The sequence below is a fragment of the Phalacrocorax aristotelis genome, chromosome 8, assembly GCF_949628215.1.
Source record: "Phalacrocorax aristotelis chromosome 8, bGulAri2.1, whole genome shotgun sequence".
In the NCBI taxonomy this organism is placed as follows: Eukaryota; Metazoa; Chordata; class Aves; order Suliformes; family Phalacrocoracidae; genus Phalacrocorax; species Phalacrocorax aristotelis.
This window is the reverse complement of record NC_134283.1, coordinates 21,994,328-22,015,129: the sequence shown is the minus strand read 5'-3', so window position 1 is coordinate 22,015,129 and position 20,802 is coordinate 21,994,328. Positions and strand designations below refer to the sequence as shown.

At 50.7% G+C, this 20,802-nt stretch overlaps 1 protein-coding gene across 2 annotated transcripts in view; it reads right to left on the bottom strand.

The window, feature by feature from the left end:
• Positions 1–4,775: 4,775 nt before the first annotated feature.
• Positions 4,776–20,802, bottom strand: part of WDR59 (WD repeat domain 59) — a 50,346-nt gene continuing 34,319 nt past the window's right edge. The window contains exons 19-26 of one of the 2 annotated variants that reach the window (XM_075101760.1): positions 14,284–14,417; positions 12,716–12,797; positions 11,256–11,368; positions 10,022–10,169; positions 9,857–9,929; positions 8,180–8,306; positions 7,609–7,751; positions 4,776–6,506 (exon numbers count right to left, since the gene is read on the bottom strand). In XM_075101760.1, the coding sequence (XP_074957861.1) occupies positions 6,271–6,506; positions 7,609–7,751; positions 8,180–8,306; positions 9,857–9,929; positions 10,022–10,169; positions 11,256–11,368; positions 12,716–12,797; positions 14,284–14,417 (1,056 nt within the window). In that variant the 3' untranslated portion in view covers positions 4,776–6,270. The remainder of the gene's footprint in view (positions 6,507–7,608; positions 7,752–8,179; positions 8,307–9,856; positions 9,930–10,021; positions 10,170–11,255; positions 11,369–12,715; positions 12,798–14,283; positions 14,418–20,802) is intronic. The other variant, XR_012662068.1, reaches the window with a different exon arrangement.

Here is a 20,802-nt window from a genome sequence, read left to right as displayed (position 1 = left end):
GCAGGTGCCCCGCTCCGGCACCCCCGGGGCACCCACGGGTGGGTGCTGGGGGGTCTGGGGCACCCCCAGGGGGGTAAATGGAGGGGTCTGGGCAGTCCCGCGTGGCTTTTGGGAGGGGTGTGGGGGCACACAGGGGGAGGGGGGATTGGGAGGAGTGTGGGGGCACCCCCGGGGGTATCGCCCTTCCCAGGGTGCCACCCTCCTGCCCAGCCCTGCAGCAACCGAGGCACCCTAGTCCTGCCTCAGAAGCCCCCCAGAAGAGCGGGGGTCCCCCCTCCCAGGGCCACCCCACCCCAGCATTACTTGCCCTGAAACACTGTGTTATCCCCCCTGGCTGTTTGCAGATTTATTTCGATATTTAATTAAATTTCACGCATGCAATTAGCACAGGCAGATTGCACTGCAGCTGGGGGCCGGAACCAAGCTGCCCCCAAACCCCCCAGAGAATCACAGACAAATAAATCACAAAGATTGACAAGAAAGGAGCTTCTTTCTCCATTTTTTGGAAAGCCTTCCCTCCTAGCAGCCCTTGGGATTGGTGGGGGGTGCTTTGGGGTGACACGCTTAAGCACAGGGGCCTGCCATGTGCTGAAAAATTTGGCGTCACCGGCCATGCTGGGCTGCAGCCAGTGATTAAAGTGGGGTTTGCCAGCTCAGGAATGGGGACCCCCCCCGCCCTGCCCCGGCTCCCTGGCTTTAGGGTGCTGCAGGGTGCCGGCAGGTGCAGCTGGATGGTCAGGTGTTAAGCCAGGCCTTTAATCAAGACAGATGCCAAACCAGCTGTAGTGACTGGCATTGGTTCCACCTCCCCACCCAGCTCCTTCCCGGCATCACCCTGCCACCAGCTCAGGGGAAAAAGTCCCTTTTTTGAGAGTGATGGGTTAATTTTCCACCCCGATGGGAGCAGTAGAGTTTAGGGAGGCACATTCCTGACAGGGGCTGCCACGGTGCATCCTTGGTGCATCAGCAGATGGGTGCAGAGGGGTCCCATGGAGGGGTTTTTTGGGGTAGTGGTCAAAAACATCCTTTGGGGGCCAGGTTGGGGGCTGGAGGGTGGAGGAGCCCCAAGATGCTGCTGGGAGACCCCAAAGGTTCTGGGGGTGGGATGCCCTGCTCTCCTGGGGGGCCTTCCCAGTGCCATCCATGGCCAGGAGTGGCCCCAGGCCTGGTGGGTAAGCTCAGCCCTGACGCAGCCCTCCAGTGCAGCAGGGTGGCTCTGGGGTGGGGATTAAGGTTTTTGGGGCGAGCATAGGGGTGAGTTGGGGATGGAGGCGGAGGTGGATCTAGGTGAGCCATGTTGCTCAGCTGGAGGCTGCTGCACTCACATCCCAAACCGGGTGGGCACCCCAGAGCCCAAGTGTGCCCAGGGCAGGTGCAATGGCCACCACCCCATTGTGGGGTGCTAGGGGAGGCAGAGAGGACCCCCAGCCATGACCTCATCACACCACCCCCACCAGCTGTGCCACCTCCCTGCTGCCTTGGCCGGTCCTGCCAGCTGCATGGATCCAGAACGTCCTTTGAGGCCCAGCCCTGCCACGGCATTGCGTGGCCGTGGCAATGCTGGGAGCAGCGGCCCCCAGAGCTTCCCGGCCTATCCCAGCCTCTCCCTGCAGCCGCAGGGGCTGGCGAAACCAGGGAAAGGCATTTCCTTCCCTTCCCTTCCCACCCACACCCTGACCAGTGCCCACAGGCAAGGAGGGTGAGAGAGAACAGGCTGGGTGATGGCCCAGGAGCTGGGGGATGCACCGCATGCCCCGTTTTCAGGGTGTCCAGGTCCCTTGGGTACCCCATGCTGCAAAGGGCCACACCGGGGGCTTGCTCGTGGTCCCAGCTTGGGACAGGGATGTGTCCAGCCTTTGCCAGCCCAGGGTTCCCCAGCATCGCACAGGGTGCAAAGCTGCTGGCTCCACAGGTGGGTCTCTGCTACCGTCCTCACCTGAGCACACAGGTTTTGCTGCCCCTGGCTCTGCTGCAGCAGGGCTTGGGGACATTTACAAGTCTGTTGCGAGCTGACACCCCACCTGCCCTCGTAACAGGGTGCTGACAGCTCCTGGCCTCCGTGGTGGGTGCTCTGTCCCCCAGGCGAAGGACACGGGTGTCCCCAGAGCGGATGAGCCGATCCCCAGCTCTGCAGCGGGGATGGAGATGAGGGGTCAGGGGGACTGTGTCACCCCAGGAGCAGGGATGCATCGAGCACTGGGGGTGGTGGGAGAGGGATGGTGCTGGGACCAAGCTGTACAGCAGACACCACCATAACAGCACCAAATCAGCTGCAGAGGGCCTTGCTGATGGCCACCTGTCCCCACCACTGTCCCCATCCCCCTGGCAAGCAGCATCGGGGAGTGGAGCCAGCTGATGATCAGCCTGGCCAAAACAAGAGCAGCCACATGATTTTGGCTCATCAGTTCCTGAACTGGTTTACCCACCAGACAGACGGACAGACGCTAGGGCCGGCACAAGGGAGACAGGAGGAATGCACCGCTGGGCTTTGGGCAGGATCAGCCCTGCAGCGCTGGCACAGGCTGATGCTGGGTTAATAGGGCTGTGGCCACAGAGGAGGAGGTGGCCTATACAGGCACTTCGAGGAGCAGCATGCGCAGGGAAAGGTCTTCCTTGGCATCTCCTCTGATATCATCAGGCCTTGTTTCTCTGCCAAACTCTGATCATCGTGGATCAAACTTCCTTCTCTGCGTACAGACAGCCTCAGCAGGGATGGGGGAGGCACCCCACGCTCGTTACACCCCTGCTAGCTCTGCAGAGCACAAGAAGGGTTTAAAAAGCTGATGGTGGCCTGGGTGGCACAGCATGGGCTGTCATGGGAGCTTTCTCTTCCAGCCATCCTTGGGAAAGCCAGCGCAGGTGCACTGCTAACAAACAGCCTGGGGATGCGCTCAGCAGGCAGCTGAAGCAAGTCTTGCCAAAGCACCTACTCAGGGGCAGCCCCGCGCTCAGCCGCCTCCTCTGCAACAGCCAGCAGCCATGGGCAGGGAAGAGTGCAGGAGCAGGCAGGAGATGCGGTGGCATCTCCAAAGAGCACTGCCAGCTGGGGATGCACGGGCAGGGCTCTCCAGCCAGTGGCAGCATTGGTGGTGGTCTGGGATGGAGCTTCCCTCCCTGGAAGGGCTCAGTTGCTCCTGGAGCCCTGGCAAACCCATGGCACGGGTGATGCCCCGAGGGAAGCGGTTTCACACCCTTCCTACGCGGCATGCAAAGAGCTCTCCCGTACCTCAGGACAAGCAGCCAGTTTAATTCAATGCCCATAGCTCCTGCACCAGCAGAAGCCATGAAGGGGTCACCCCTGCCCCCCAGCATGCAAGACCAACCATGGTCTATGGCACTCTGCTTTGGCTGGATGCTCTATTCCAGACCTACTCCCCAATCCAAACTGCACCCACATGTCTACAGCAGTCTTTTGGGGATGGAGAGCCGCAACTGCACCAGATGCAGGTGCACTAAGTATTCATGCAATGGCATTTCTCATTTTTCTCTCTATTCCTTTGTTAATTAATCCCCACCATTCCTTTTGCCTGGTTTGACCATGGCAGCATCCCCAGTACGGGTTTGCTGTGCCGAGACCCACTTCCTGAGTGGCGTCTGCTTCCTTTCCCCCACCTGCTGCTGCTCCTTCCCCTAAAGCCTGAAATTCAGAGCAAGATTTGGCTGGATTTGGGTTCTTTTTGCACTTTACCAAGTTATTCCAAAGAGCAGGTGGACTAGAGGACAAGCAGTTTGGGGCAGAGCAGATGAAGGGGCTGGTGTGGGTCACCAGTGTGGCAGCATGCCCCATTTCTGATCATTTATTCCAGACAGGCGCTGACAAGCACAGCAAAGGCAATGCATTTCTCTTCTCGATGGACTCCAGGTAGCTGAGAATAAGCCACTCTTGTTTCCTTGCAATAGTCACTTCTGTGTTGAGCAAGACTGCTCCCAAAGCAACCACCACACATGCTGCAGGGTGTGAGACAAATGCCTGCAGCGTCCGGGAAGAAATTCCACCTACCTGTGCAGGGTTGCATAAACAGCCACAGCAAGTGCTTTTCCGCCTTCCTCTGAAGCACCAGCCGCCCTCCACCTCAGAGGTATTCAGATACTATGGAGATAGACTGTAATGAACTGTAATAACACATATAAATACCACAAACTGTTGGTCTGTCACCTTTAAATAACAAGTCTCCTTTCCCTTCCAACCTACACGCACACTCAAGCATGGAAATGAAAATACTTCCAAGCTGAATGGCTGTCACGTAGGAAGGTGGAGGGAGGTGGGAGCCCTCTCCCCACGGCTCCCAGCTGACAGCACCCTTGCCCGAGGGCCAGCACAGCACCCGCCACGGCGCCGGGCAGGACCGGAGCGCACCTGCCTGCTTGCTGGAGGCGCAGACGCCGCCCGGGGCCTCCCCGCACTGCAGGACGCAGGGTTTGCTTTGCCGGCAACTCAGACACCGCCTGGCTTCATTTTCACAAGAGGTGCATCATGACCTGCAGGCAACTGCCAGGCTGGTGTGGTATCACAGTGCATGTGCTGTCACATCATCCCTGCATGAACGCAGCTGCTGCAAGAGCCAGGGTTGGGGGACCCAGTGACAGCTGGTGAGCCCCCCAGCTACTGCATGTCCCTCCTGCCACCGCGCACAGGTATGCAGTGCAGGACCCCCACTTTGGGGCACAGGGAGAGTACTGTGGGGTGCGACGCTGACTGCTGTGCTGGGAGGGAGAGCAGCTGGGGGCTACCCACGAAGGGAGAACTAGCACAGTGACACCAAGTTCTATCAGAATAGCATTTAAAAAAATAATTTTAATGTTTAAGATACACCATCTGCTTATTCCACAGGAGGATCCCACAGCCTGAGTTAGCACAAAGGTTGGGAGCGGGCACAGCCTGTGGTCCTGCTCGGCAGGCAAGCATGGGAGGAAGAGATCAGTGCCAGCACAGGGTCGGGGATAACTCTAGCAGGCTCATCCCTGACGACACATTTGCTCAAAACCAAAGCTCAGGCCCTGCTCAAGAGAGGCACAAGCTCAGGGTGCGCACACAACCATGCAGGCAGTGGTACAGCTGTGTCCCTGGGATGGGAGCACCCACCAGGCACAGCCCCAAACAGATGGATCAATCTGGTACATTCTTCAATTGAAGCTCCACAGGGAGAAAAGGCACAGACCTTTTGCCTCCATGGATCCCACCACCGTTCCAAAACCCCTTTTCCCCTAGAAATTGCTGCCTCCCCAGCTCAGGAGCCTCATCACTCAAGCACACTGGCAGCAAATCTCAAATTATTCACTGATTCCCCACATAGAGCCTGGAGAAAAGAGCCAAAAGGAGTTGCATGGAGCAAGCATCCTCCTTGTGTTTTCACAGTAAGGAAGCAAAGGCTTTCCGAAACACCCCCAGACGCCACCAGCCATGGAAACACTGCATGGATCCCAAACTCAAAAGGCAGATGCCTTTCTCAGTCACAAGGACATGTCAGTGACAAGGCAGGAACAGGCAAGTTAAAGTGCATTATATCACCTGGTCAGAGCAGGAGATGGAGACACCTTAAGAGTAATGGTACTAAAACTGCTGGAAGAAAGCAACTAACGCTAGTGACCTTGGGCGCAGGGCTGGGCTTTTCACACCAGCTGCAGGTACTGACCAGTGAGTAGGAAGCTATTCAGGAAGTAATCCTGAAAACTGTAGTTTCCTCCTCTTGCTTTATGGAGTAATCTAAAGGATGTAAACACCCATTCAAAATAAGGACACTGCTCCTGTTGCTTCAAAAAGTAACTCCGAGCACAGTCCCACAGACTATCCTGCTCTTCAAGCGCAGTTTACAGTTCGCTGTTAGATCTCACTGTTGTTTGCAAATTGTTTCTGCCTTAACTGTGCAAAAATTACTATTTTGCTCACTTTGAGCCCCTGTAAGGAGGCACCTGGAAAGAAACTACGTAGCTGGAGCAAGTTTGGCTCTGCCAGGTAAGCCCTTTCCAAAGGAGCTTTTTAACACCTCCTCATCCCCACGAAGACTAACCTTCTGCAGGAGAGAGCAATTTTTCTGGTCTGGCATCCATCGCCAGCAATGGACACAGGGAGTTTGGTCAAATCCATTTGAAAGCAACCTGGGAAGTGTAGGAATACTGGAAGCACTTGTAAACGTCACTGCAGCGCACTGCCAGGACATCCTGCTTCAGCCCCCTGTGCCATCTCCAGACGCTGTGGAGCAAAGCTGATTCAATGTGTCTTGGGAATTAAAGAATAAATCCAGTTCATGGGCACCCTGCTGTCATCACTGCTCAGAACGTGCTCTCAAGCAGGCAGTGGCATCCACAGCCCGTGGGACACACCTCCTGGGTGCGAAACCACTCCATCATATGGCTGGTGTGGCCTCCGTGTCCGCAGGTCAGGCAGAAATTAGAGGAGCCTCGCACTGCCACGTGACAGATAGCGCACTGGAAGGTGAAGCCCTTGCAGATGGCACACTGGGTGCCGCGCACCTCGCTGCGGCAGTGGCTGCAGTACACGCCGAACTCTGGCCAGAGGAAAGAAATGGAGAGCAAGACAATTAGTGCCGGCAGAATTGTGGACAAAGCAGCCCTGCATACAGCCCCTCTCTTCAACAAATTAGTTCCTTGAACCCAATGCCCAAGAGATCTGCCTCAAATCTACTTCAGGGTGGGATGATGGTATCTTGGAGAGGTTCTAAGCTTGGTCTCCATACGGGAATAAAGACATGGGCATCAGTGTGCTGGGGCACAGGCTGGCCCACCAATTCCTCTGATGGCTAAACTGCTGTCGGTTAGGAATGTGTGTCAGGTTTCTAGCTTGGGACACAATGACACATGCCGTGGAGATGAAGGCTTCCTGCTGGTCTCGTTTGCCTCACATCACTATGAAGTGTAACTAAGAGCAAATGAGAATGGCCTTTGTTTCTCATTATGGAGACAGCACAGAGCACACTTGATGCGTGCTGTGTCAGTGTCATGACTATTAGTCATGGAGGGGCAATGCAGTGGTCAAAGTCACCAATTTTCACTCCAGATACTCCTGGGGGGGGGGCCCTTGTGACAAGGTGAGACTGTAACAAGAGCTAAGCAAGCAACCATTGATTCTCTGGCATCTCTCACCCGCCTCTCTCCTCCCAGGTTAAGTGCATCTTTTCCCAGAGGCCTAGGAAGAAGAGAGTTCTGGGCAGCTACACTGTTGAAAGCATTTTGGGAGAAATGTTCTATTTGCCTATGTCTTGGCTAGCTCACCCACAGTTAGAGATCTATCAATTTTACAGATGCATTGTAAGGAGACTTCAGCCCAGAATCAGAGATTAGGACAGTGCATATCTGGGCTCTTGTTCAGAGAGAATAAAGAAATAAATAGCTGAACATTGCTCACGTAACAGTATGTGCATTTCCAGCTTTGCTGGAGAAACTTGCAGTCTACCAAGCCCCTGATCCAAGATCTGCAAGCCTCATCTCCACCCAGAGTGGCAAAGAAGCTAAAACCATTTGCTGGCAGAACTAACCTCTGGGCAGATTGATGGACACACCATCCCACCTGCTGACTGTGTGATCCTAAGCCCCTGAGGCAGAGCTGTGTCTCTGCCTGGGCAGCTGGAGCAGACCAAAGCAGGGACTCACCAATTCCTTTGTGGGGATCAGGAGGACAAGAGACAAACTTCAGAACCTCAGCCCGCTTCTCTCGCAGGCCCCAGCGATAAAGGATTTCTCCATAGCACTTCTTAAAGTCATCAAATTGCTGAGTGTTGGCAGGATCCAGGAGCCTAGAGGAACAAACAGCATTGTCATCCACCTGACTGATGCTCTGAGACTCTGGTTGCAATCCTCTTCCCAGTGATGGCTATGCAACCAGCTTGCATCGCTAGAAGAGCAGCAGATTAGTTCCCATGTGTTGCTGAAACACTGCTGAATGCTAACTGGTCTGGTCTTTGCTTGTTTTACACTCAAGGGTGTGACGAGTCAATGGACTACCCTTTGGGACCCCCACCGTGGCCACTTATAGATGTGTCATATGCAATCCCAGCAGAGTTCATCCACACTATGAAGCTTCCCCGAATGAAAAGGTCTAGGAGCAGGCATGCTACTTCCCTTCTAGTTTTCACAGCATCGACACAGACCTGGCTGTGGAGTTCCAGCTGACTTGAGCACAGAGTGACACATCCCTGAATACCCGAGGCACGCTATAACCTACCTTTTGTTTTTCTCATGCTGGTCTTTCTCACGCTCCCGATGATCAGGATACATTAGGTTTCCATAGCGGAAGTCATCCGGAGAAGACTCGCACCAGGGAGTGGAGGCCTGCTCCGTGTCTTTGTTTGCTGCAAGCATCAAAATGTTGTGAGCATACCTCAGAAAGCACAGCACTCATGAGCACAGCCTCATCAAAACTGGGGTGGGGAAGGAGACAAGGAAGACTGCACATTCGCACACCTCAGTTTTCTCTCTAAGACATGGTCGTATCACTTTCTGCATTCCTACAGACACTGCCCTGCCTCAGAAAACTACGTGCCAACCACTACTTGCCAGTACTCCTACTGCGCTGCTGGTGACAGGATGGGAACGGGGATAGTCAGGCAGAGAAATCTAACATGGAGGAATCCCTCTTACCTTCCACTTTAGACAAAACGTATCCAGGGAATCAATCCCATGGAGTTTGCTTCGTAATGTTATCCCTGGCAGACCTGGGCTCCTCTTTCCTAGTCAGGGAGGACTCTGATCGCCAGGGCTGCTGTTATGTAAAGGGGCCTCTGTATGTAAGGTATTGCTCTGGGGGCAGGGAGAAGACTGCTAATAACCACTATAAGAGCACATCAGCTCTGTTAACCCCCATTCTCATTCTTCCCCATGTCACAGATGCCTTGACATTGCACTGAAAAGCTACAGCTTTGGTGCGAAGAGGGCTGATGCTGCCCCAAAGCCATGTATGTCACTAGGAATCAGTCAACAACTTCAACTCTGACACTGAAGCCCTTAAGAGTGACTTGTCTTTGACACCTTCACAGCTCAGCAGAAACTGTCCTCAGGCCTGTGGGTGTTCATGCCACCGAGAACCCAGCCTTCCCAACTGCTGCTGTTTTTCCAGTGGCAGGAGAAAGCACAACATTACTTCTTCCTCTGTAGCCTGTGGAATTAGCTGGCTGATGACACTGCAAAGCCACTCTCGATAATCACTGAATGATCATGGCAACAGGGAGAGGTGCCTGAGGACTGGAAGGAAGCAAATATCACTCCTGTCTTCAAAAAGGACAAGAAGGACCCAGGGAACTGCAGGCCAGCCAGCCTCACCTTGATCCCTGGGCAGGCGACGGAGCAGCTGATGCTGGGAGCCTTTTCCAGGCACATGAAGGACAAGGAAATTATCAGGAGTAGTTGGCGTGGATAACAGCCTCAAACTGCGCAAAGCACTAGGGCTGTGGAAAGCTTATGGCACCAGGCAGCATTGAGGCAGTCACCGCAACTGCTTGCTATAGCCAGGCTGGAAACAAAACGGTACAAACTGGTCTATGTCTTTACTTGTCTCCAACTGGAAAAGGCAGCAGTGGGAGCTCTTGGCCCTGGGTTAACCTGCTATCCAGGGTGCTAGGTCAGTATGTCTAGGGCCTTTGTAACAGTTTCTTTGAGTGGGACAGCATGCTACAAAATCAGAAGGGGCAGGACTGCCAGACCATCGACATGGTTACTGGCAAGCCCTGCTCACTTCCAGCCACGGACTCACATCATGTTGGCCAAACCCTGGAAAGCTGCTCTGGCAGAGCACATGTACAATCACAGCCAGTACTAACTCCCTTTTTTCCTCACCACAGGAGCCATCTAAACCCTAAGCCAGAAGGCAGGCAGATTCCTCTGTCTACTACCCAGGTCTCGGTACCTATGCTCCAGCCTCCAGTGCCAAGTCCAGGATCTGACATGCTGGAACAGGAGCCAGAGGAAGTAAAGCTTGGCTGTTGAGGGGGAAAGGAGAGGAAATCATGTCATCTACATGAGAGATGTTCAACAATATCCAAGACAAACAGGAAAGAAATGGTGGTCATACATATCGGCTGTGGGAAGCCAGGTTGGAGGCACGCTGAGGAAAGGGGCCATAAGAGTTTGGGCACCCCTGTAGCCTGGATTGTGCTTCAAACACACTGCACAGCATGGCCAGGGTCTGCACATCATGGAGCTGCGAGTAATGAGCCAGCCTGGGAAATGAAGAAGACAGACATTGTCAGACTAGGTAGAGTTCAGTGGCAAAAGCATCAGGACTCGAGGGCAACTAATTTCAAGCTTGTTGCATAAATCAATATGGGTCACATTACTGCCCACAGGAAGCATATGTGCTCTGCAGGACTGGCTTGCCTTTTCTGTCCCACCTTTGAGGAGCCAAGTGTTCCTGAAAACATTCATGGCCTAACAGGTGGGAGAATGATGGGAGCTCTGGGAATTCAGCAGTACTCATGGCGTCATTATCACAACTTTGTGCAGCTTCAGGAACAACATCCACAGAACCAATTTTAACTGTATGTAAAGATGGAGCCATTAGACTCACACCCAGCCACAACGTCTTTTTGACAAAACCCTCTGCATGCAAGTATCCCGCATCTAGATTTCAAGGCAAAACCCCGCCACAGGTTTGCTGGATGGCTGTGAAGTTCCTGGATTGCTTTGAAGACTGAGTGTGATGAAGAACAACCTGTGCTCCCCTCCCACTGCTGCCACATAGCAGAAAAGAGCTAGGTCAAGCAACAGTATGCAAAGTACACCATACAAATCCTGTGCCTCCAAATAGGGTATATCAACAGATAATATCAATTACTAATTATGACCCCTCCAGATTCACTGGCAGGACGACAGCTGCAACAAGCACTTGGCTTTGAGACCAGTTGGAATATTCCCCAGTAATGCTATATGGCAACAGTGAATCTGCAGGTGAACAAATCAGCTGCACCAACATACTCATTTAGGAGGTGAAGAGCAGAAAACCAAAATCTCCAAGTCAGGCATTGTGTGCATGCTGGAAAGCAGAGCTCCAGCTGCACCTGTCCTATTGCTCAATTTTAGGCAAAGACACCTGGGTGCTACACGGAAGGCCAAATGCTGCCTCCTGTATGTCATAAACACACTTGCATCTTCCCTTCCTGATGCATCTCAGGCTTGAGAGAGGAAAAAAAAAATTACGCTGTGGCACTATTCCAAGTGAATGATGCCACACAGCATACATAGTTATGGAGAGCTCTCTTCAGCAACCATTCCCCAACCCGACCCTTCCCCAGCATTCAGACACCTACAAAGACTCCAGTAACTGACGTCCAAAAGGATGTTGTGCCCAAGGTATCTCCAAATCTGGGTCAGACTTTGGTCCAAGACAGAGATCAGTGGCTACCATGGCCAGTGACCAAACCTGGCAGACAGGAAGGAAAATCATCAAAGCTACAATTAGAAATAGATACACTCCCAGGGCATAGGTGTGCACAAATTCATTCGCAGACAGGTAATAATGGAGCTTGCTTTTTTTTTCCCTAGGAGAAGGGAACAGTTTCAGCCTGTGTCACAAATAATATATAGAGTAACACAAAACAAAAGTCTTCCCTGTCCCACTTGCTTTGAGTTTGAGTTAAACTGAAGAACAACTGCCTATAGTCCATCAGACCTGTCAGTAGTCCCAGAGCTGCTCACTGTGAAAGCAGAAAGAAAGAAACAGGGAGAGAAACTGAAACAAGGACAGGGCTGAGTACAAGAGAGCACAGAAAGGAAATAGGAAAGACGCCACTTCCTACATTGCTATAGACCACATCTTACATGTAACCTGCAACTCAAGCCTCCACGTCTGCTAGGAGCGAGGCAAGCTGCAATACAGGCTAGAGTTACACAGGGCAGGGAAAAACAAGCAAGAAACAGATATCTCAGCGAAATCTTGCTGAAGTTATTCCACCCAAGCTCTGCTCCAACATGGGCAAGCCAGACAGCAAGATGAAGCACCTTCTCTCTCCTGGACTAGCAGAACCCACCAAGAAGTAAGACAACAGCTTGAGTTTGCTTCTGCTTAGATCAGGTAAGCCTATGCATGTTCCCTGCCCAGATCTAGGAAGAGCCAAATGCTCAGGAGAGGTGCACAGGCTCCTCTGGCAGTGCCAGCCTGCTCCTGTCTCTTTCAGGCACTCCTGAGTCCTGTCAAATGTTCTGCCTGTTGTGATGGACTGATCACACAGAAAAGGATGGGCCGAAATAGCCATTTTTGTCCTGTGCTAGCTGAAGGTAAGTGGCTAGCCCCGTTCTGGGGCTCAGTCCCTGGGTTCAGACTCTGCTGGAGAGAAGTTAGCTGCAGTTAGCACCCAGTGCCAGCACAGATGAATACCAAACAATGGGAACGACTGCATAAGTAAGACAAAATCACCGATGAAAATGCTGACAAGCAGCTAGGCAACTGTGTGCATAGCTACTCCATTTGCTAACTTAAAAGTAGGCTGCATTCCTCATTTTGCCTGCAGGAATTCCCTGAAAAATGTGCTTCACTCAGTTTGGCAAAGGGCATAACACAATCTGCTTGCAGGCCTGAGAAGGAATCTCTCTGTGCCAAGAGTCAACGAGGTAGAGACCACCTCTGTGACTGTTCTACAGGCTTCAGTTCACCAGAGACTCCCTGGAACAAGTGCTGAACACAGGTGGCTGTTGGGGTATCAAGGTGACAGCAGAAGCCATTTGAGGGTAGCACAACATGCCGAAGAAGAGGTCTGATTCAGTGTAATACCTGTACAAGATCCCTCCGTCCCACAGCCAAGGCTGAGGCAGCATTCTTCTGGCAAGTCTCCTGGATATTATTCACATTCAGGCTAAAAAGAAAGGAGATAGTTCAGCTGTGGTTGGCATGTTACCTATGAAGGTGGGGAAGGTTGGGGGAAAATGGTACTGGCAGCAGCGAGTAGCCCAGAACTTCCACATCAACACCAGCCTGTGAGCATGGCTAGGATCCCATCCCTTCCTCCCCTGTTATTCACGGATCACTGACATACTCCTGGCAGCTCCCACTATTCATCTTCCCTAACACACTGCACATCAAGTTCAGCTTCAACCTAGCTCGGATTGATCCTAAGATGCACTGCTTCCAAGGAGATATCGGACCAAACTTGTGCCAGGATACCACCAAGCCAAGATTCATTCTTGTCCCTAGAAGCTGGTGCTGTCAGTTACACGGTCCTGTTCCCATTCAGCCTGTTGGTCTGCTCTGATTGACCTGGAGGGAGATGGCGGTATGTTGTGGAGAAGCAGGCTGGTCTTCAGCCTGTTTCCCAGTAGGATAACGCAAACACAGGGGAGTCTCCAAGAGGTTGAGGAAACCCACATGGGCTTTCCTGCTTCCTGAAACAGTTGACACTTTTACTGCTTAAGATCTTACAGCAAATGGAAAAGGGTCAGGCTGTTTACACATGAGATATCCAGAAAAGAAGAGTCCCAACAGGTCTTTTTAAAGAGCATTCTTTTTAATAATATAGAAAAGAGAGAAGAAAGATTTCTTCTCTCCTTTTTCCTCCCCCTCCTTTAAGAAGGGAAAGCTGCTTCTTCCCTGAATGTCCACAGACTGGAAATTCTGTGAAGGACCAGATAGTATTACCAGAGCTAAGGAAGCAAAAATTCAGGAACAGAGATTTTATAACTGTCTGAATTAGACAGTTTGGAAAAAGAAGCTCCCTGTTTAAAAAAAACACACTCCCCCAAATCCCCCCAAAATCCAAACACCAAAAAAACCCCCACAACCACAAACCCACCCCTCCCAAAAAATCCCAAACCAAAACAAACAGAACTTCTCCATCCTTTCCATGAAAGCAGACCTTGCTATATAGACACACTGTCAGGTACAACCAAGTCTCCAAGTGTATGGGGCACTCCAAATACTTCTGAAAATAAAAAGCATTATGGGCTAGTAACAGTTTTATAGTATGAGACTGTCCATTTATCAGGATTTTTAAGCCGTGCATTTAAGTGTGGAGTTTAACATGAGATCTGGGAAAGAATTTGTGCTGATAATTTCTCTCTTGAGTTGATAAAAACCTGAACCTGCAGTGATGCGGCTGGAGCACTGGTTCAAATTCTGTGTACAGTACCCCATCACAAATTTCTTCTATCACACTTTTCAGATTTATAGGAGACAAGTCCACTCTCACAGGCAGAGAGGGATACCGTAAAAAAGCAGCAAGGCAAAAACAGAGGAAGAAGGTAAGTAAGCATCCAAAGATCAGCACCAACTGATTTCAGGATTAAACCATGGCAATGCCTAAGACAGCTGCTTTCATTTGGGAAAGGATGCCAACTTGTACTCACATGTAGAGCTCCCCTAGCAGCTTGTGGACAGGCAGCAAGCAGGAAATATCTTGGATAATAACTTTCCCAGCAGCTTTGATGGGTCGGTTGTTGGCATCTGTCCCTTCCCTTTTGCCTTTCCACCTCCTTGATTTCTGCAGAACAAATGGCAACGTGTTACTGGGGAGGAGGACTGCAGTCATCTTGGGCCAGGGAACAAAGCACTAGGGTCAGGAATAATGCAAGCAGCACCCAAACCTGCCTTTCAGAAGGCTCTGTGTTACCCTGGAAAACACCCATGACATGCCCAGGAGAACAAGCATCTCCATCTGCAGGAAGTGAAAAGCAGGTCAAGGCAGTGAGCTCAAGGTCAAACTCACTCAAAAAGTATTTTGTGAGTTCCCCTGTGAAAGCCAGTAACAGAACAAATCAGCATCGGGATGCCAGTCAAACCTGGGCAGGTTTGGCAGGAGGACGGTTCAATTATCATTCTCATTAGAGGTCTGGTCTGGGAACCCTCTGCACACAGACCACCACTGACTTCAGCTGACATCAGCAGAGACATGTGTGAGGCAGGTTCTACTTGCCCTTTAGCTTCAGGGCTAGCTGACAGCTCCAGATTGTCTCTTTTGGTCTCTTCTTTCAGTGTTTGAGTATACCCCTGTTTAGTGCCAGGACAGGGCTCCCACCTCCTGCTTTATCAACAGCTTCAAACAAACAACGGGCAGCTGATAAAGCAGGGCCCAAGTTTTCCTAGCAAGGATCCTTAGCTACCATGCTCACAGTTACTTACAGCTGGCTCAGGACATGAGGTTGGGGAAAAAAGAAAGGAGGGGAGTCAACACAAGGGAACAAAACCAAGAAGCCAAGATTCCCAAATACTCCCCCTAATAGCCACAGAGGCTATCTTAACGGCAAGCTGCATAAAGCCACCTTGGCCGTATGAAACACTGCAGAGTATTTGGCTGGTATACTGGCCTCTTCTAGCTCCTCGCTTTAGGAGGGTGAGGAGGAGGGATGAGAGGATGTACAGCAGCACGACAGGCAGAAGGCACTGGAGCTCTACCGAGGGAAGCACTGGAGCTCTACCGAGGGAAGCACTGGAGCTCTACCGAGGGAAGCACTGGAGCTCTACCGAGGGAAGCACTGGAGCTCTACCGAGGGAAGCACTGGAGCTCTACCGAGGGAAGCACTGGAGCTCTACCGAGGGAAGCACTGGAGCTCTACCGAGGGAAGCACTGGAGCTCTACCGAGGGAAGCACTGGAGCTCTACCGAGGGAAGCACTGGAGCTCTACCGAGGGAAGCACTGGAGCTCTACCGAGGGAAGCACTGGAGCTCTACCGAGGGAAGCACTGGAGCTCTACCGAGGGAAGCACTGGAGCTCTACCGAGGGAAGCACTGGAGCTCTACCGAGGGAAGCACTGGAGCTCTACCGAGGGAAGCACTGGAGCTCTACCGAGGGAAGCACTGGAGCTCTACCGAGGGAAGCACTGGAGCTCTACCGAGGGAAGCACTGGAGCTCTACCGAGGGAAGCACTGGAGCTCTACCGAGGGAAGCACTGGAGCTCTACCGAGGGAAGCACTGGAGCTCTACCGAGGGAAGCACTGGCTGAGGGCTCCTAAGTGCAGCGAAGGATGCTTTGCAATGCTGCTCCCCTGTGGCGTGTTCTCTCACTGACACACGGAATCCATGCTCCTATGCAGAAGTGTCTCCTGGTCATGCTGTCATGGAGGGTGTCCTGAGGCACTTGTGGTGGGGTTTCCTACACCCCTATCCGAAGGGAAACAGCCCCTTTGAAGGGGCCAGCAAATGAGCTCTGTGATGATGGCTCCAGGAGGCAGGCAGAGCTCACACCTGCAACACATTGGTGCTCCTAAAGAGCAGGCTGGGCTACAGGAAGGGCAAGTCTTTGGCCTGCAAGCAAGGTCACCTTTACTGTGGGTATCAGGCCAGTCCTGGGATGGCTGGGTGCCAAACTGCCTTTGACCATGATCGTGCAGTCCTTTGAGAACCTGGGCAGGCTTATCAGAGACACAAAATTCCCTTTAAAAAAAAAGCTGTTAACCTTAAGTAAATAATTCCTCCTTCACTGCCTGCCTGGCCAAAGCTTAGGCCAATGTGCTAAGGAGGTCTTGCCATACTGAGCATACTACTAGCAATTGCCACAAGAAGCAAAAAAGATGTGCTCCTGAGGTCGCGCTGGACACCGGGTGACCGAGGCTCAGAGGCTCAAGCACAGGCTTGACAGTAAGTGAAGAAGGCAAAGAAGACGACTTCAAGGGTGTGAAGGTATATTTTTCCAGGGTCACCCACATGACAGAGCATTACCACTTCCCCTGATCTTCCACCACTCCCCAAAGTAAAAAGGAACAGAGTGTACATGCTGCCCAATATTCAGAGGTGCCCCAAATGCTGGTGGAAGCACAGCTGTCAGCATTCAGTGCTATGGAAAAGCTGGCTGAGTAGGGCATGACTCCGTTCTGTCACATCTCCCTCAAGTCCTAATTCATCCAAGAAGAATTTGCCTGCAGTATTTATCTGCTACATCACTCTCAAGCTGAGAAGCGCTATGCAGTTGAAGGTGGCTAAAATGTGGTCAAGTGGGAGACCAAGCTCTCTTCAGTCCATCAGTTCCTAATCAAGGCACTCTTTAGATCAGCTCTGGCTCTCTTGCTGTCAGGCAGACTATATCTCTTTTGCCAACACCTAAAAACGTAGTTATCTTTCCCGTGCAGAAGGACGTGGGCTGTATTACAAGGCTCCCAAATAACAGTGGCACCTGTACCTTGTTCCTTGTCAGGGCAGCCAAATGCTGTGTCCTAGCTGCAACAAGGAGCTGCTGATGCTGCCAAAAACAATACCTGAGCAAATCTTGGGAGCCCCAGAAAAATGACATGCCATCAGGACAAGAGCTCAGGCACTGTCCCAGAAGGGCTACCAGGCTTCTCAAAACAAAAGCCATTATTTGTGCTGTGTCTGAGCAGGTATTTGAATCTGGGCCTGCAGATGCAGAACCACATTCTGCAGGTCTATCACCAAGGGCTTCTAGAGCTGGGCAGGTAATTTGGAGAGCAACTTGCCACTTCCTGACCATCTGTAAGCCAGCTGTCCCCCAGGACTTGCAGCCAATGGAGAGTTCCCTCTGACCAAGGCAGGTTCTCTGCCCCATCATCGGGAACAGATTCAAACTGCTCCTGCCCTCTGCAAAAGCAGACTGAAGAAGCCTTCCAACAGGCATTTCCAAAGACTAGAAACATGGACAACACATATCACTTCCCACAAGTAATTAATTCACTTTTTTTTTTGGGGGGGAGAATGACAGCAAATGAGGATGAGAATGGAAAAGAGATCCCATGAATGGTTTCCACTACTTGCTGTTAGCATATCACCAGACAAATGAAGACACTAAATGTATCAGAAATCCCTGAAAACTTGGACTCACAACAAAATCATCCTGTTTTCTTCCTCTTAATACTGCCTACTTACTGGCAGAAAGGGAAGCCCTAATTCTTTAATGGCGCAGCTCCTGGAGTAAAGTCAGTCGATGGCTATACACCCTGACAGTACTACACTTCCATGACCACTACTTCCTGCTCCTTGAGCTGTGACAGAAGAAAATCGTAAAGCCACATGTAGGGTTGCCATTAAAAATGACTGTTTGTTTACAGTTCAGGTTTGCCTCAGCTACAGCAACAAAGTGTTCAAAAAAACTATGATCAGAAGTACGGGAACCATCATGGATGAGGTAAAGCCCATCTCCATTGACAGCAGCAGCTCTATTTTGAACCAAATAATTGCTGGCATTAATCACAGGAGTAGCTCTCCACCAGGTAGTATTTGAGTACTTTTAACAGGGATTACCAGAGGCAAGGTGAGCTCTAGCTTGGGTCTGTCTGGCCAAGGTCCACCACAAAGTTCCTCTCTCCCTTCTGCTTCACCTCTTTACCCAGGAGAAGCCCCCACTACGGTGCTGTAAAAAGGTCTTATTGAGGCTCACAGGCATTAGGGTAGAACAGAAAGTAACTAACTTCCTAGGGGCTGGAGCACAGGTCACAAGGGGAAGCAGGGAACATAACGGTTGGAGCTAAAGCAGAAATCAATATGCATGCACAAAGCTAACTATTGACAGCTGAAGGTCAAAGACAGAGGTCTTCTGCACTGGCCCCAACATCTCTAGCTCTTCCTGCAGCCTAGAATCCATGCCAGGGAGAACTGCACCTACCCAGCTGCTCCTGAGAGTTTAAGGAGAGGAAGAAAAGAAAGAAAATAGCTACAGTGATAGTAAATTAAGAACCATCAGCTCCTCAGAGCACCAGAAGGAAAGAAACCAGAGCATTTATGATAATCATGGGGTTGGAGGTGACAGCGGGGAACAGCACTTAATGATAACTAAAAAAGCCAGACTGCACCTGCACTACCATACCCAAGGCTGTACTTGCTGCAATCTGAGGTGATAACGATGGCAGTAAATGGGTTACATGTAGAAACAGATAGCCCAAGAATAAGCCACCAACTGCTTCGTAGCAACCATTATCATCACTGCATACTCAGCAGAAGTAGTTACAAAATGCTGCATGCCTGCTTGGAAAGGATGCTGCACAGTTGGGTGTGTGTGTCTTTGGATCCTGCTGAGGCAGGCAGTGCTGTAAGTAGCATTGTGAAATGTAAAGAGCCTGTTTCACATAAATATATGCAAAATTTCAGGGTTCGTGGTATAAACTGGTGTTAGTAGGGCAAAGGGAAAGCTTGCAGACAGAAGGGAATGGACTTGATGCCAAAGATTAAGCTGCAATAAGGCATTTACAAAATAAAGAGTTAAACCTGTTCAAAGTCAGGGTCAAGCTGCTTCTAATATTCTTTTTTAAAAATAAAATTTAAAAATTGCTGCCTCCCTGCAGAAAGCTATGCTCCTTTATGCTGAACAACTGCCTACAGATGAACTCCCCCATGCAGGTCATGCATCACTGCTTAGATTTTAACTTCAAAATAATCAACATTTACTATTTCCAGCATCTCCCACAGTACCAGGCAACTTCCACAAAGGGGCTAAAACTTCTGAGGCACTTTTGAATCAAGTGCCCCACAGCAGGAATATCTCTTTGTAGCTTCCATTAATTAATAGGTGGCACCTGCCCTGAAGCACTGGCATTTCTGAAGCAGAGGCTAGTCATTACCTAGAAAGGAGGAGGAATTATTCCTTCTTCTAGACTTACTAAGCTCTTGCTGCCTTGAGCACCCTGAGCAATGCTGAGTTGTTCTTCCAGAAGGAAGGCACCTGGTCTGCACAAATAATGCACGCTTCTCTTCGTGCATGCCTGCATCTGTGCCTTGGGCACTGTTGTCTGCCTTGTCCAAAGGTTATCCACAAATACAATCAATCCTTCAAGGCTTGGACTAATCCATGTATCCTTTTTAAGTATACATTACACAAAATTATAACTTTATCACATTGCTACTTGCTCCTCCTTCCAAGCTAGTGGTAAGGGAATTAAGCTGTGGCCCTTTGTGCACCACAATTTACCACTCCACAAGCTGGCAAGTTTCTTGCTTGGTTTTCTTTCTTTCAGCCTGCTCCCAATCCAAGATTTCTTGCCTCCGCTGCTCACATTTCTTTATTAGCTCTTTGCAAAAAGCCTTGATGGAATGAAGTAAATTACTTCTGATTTCTTTCACCTATTATTTGCTAGTATAGTCTTAGAGCTGTTGTAATGAGGAACGCTTGATCCTATTATACCAAGTTAAATTAGGCGTTACAGGATTCTATTTTATTCCCTGCTGTCTTATGAAGAGAGAGCATGAAGGACAGTTGCTGTGAAAACACAGTTGTTCACACAGACATTAAGAAAACGGACCTAACGAGATCATCTTTAAATTGAAATGGAGTTTTCTAAGCTTTGCCTGTGCTTGGCAAATGAGTGATGAGATAGTAACTGCTCAAATTTACAGCACAGCTTGAGCAATGCTGATATCATCAAGATGTTTGCATGAATGATGTTCAAGTTTGAGGGACACATGCACCTGACTAATGGTAAACCACTGTCAAAGTACTCTCAGAAGGGCAGGTGCCAGGAGGCAGGAGTACCTGCCAGGGTGGCTGGAAGTACAACCACTCCAACTGAAGGCAGCGTGGTGATTCCAAGGACTGGGAGAAATTCTACATATTGCTCCAGGAAATAAGACTTCATGGTGCATTGCACTGAGAACAGGCAGCTCATTTTAATGAGAAGGCATATCGCTGTCAGCAACTCAACCTGTTTGTTTCTTCCACAGCTCTTAAGTGATCCTCCCTCTCCAGCAAGGCTTCATCTTTCTCAGAAAGGATGTGCTCTAATATCAGTCCCATCATAATAATCATTCAGCTCTTCTGCAGTGCACCCTCTGTTTCTTAGAGGCTGATCTCTTCTTACACTTCAAACTATCCCTTCGCATCCTTTCCTGACTCCTAGGCCAGGTAAAATAGGCATGTCGTAGGTCAGTATTTGTACTCTGCAACCAGCATCTGCTCCTGTCCACTTACATGTGCATTCACTTTTACTGA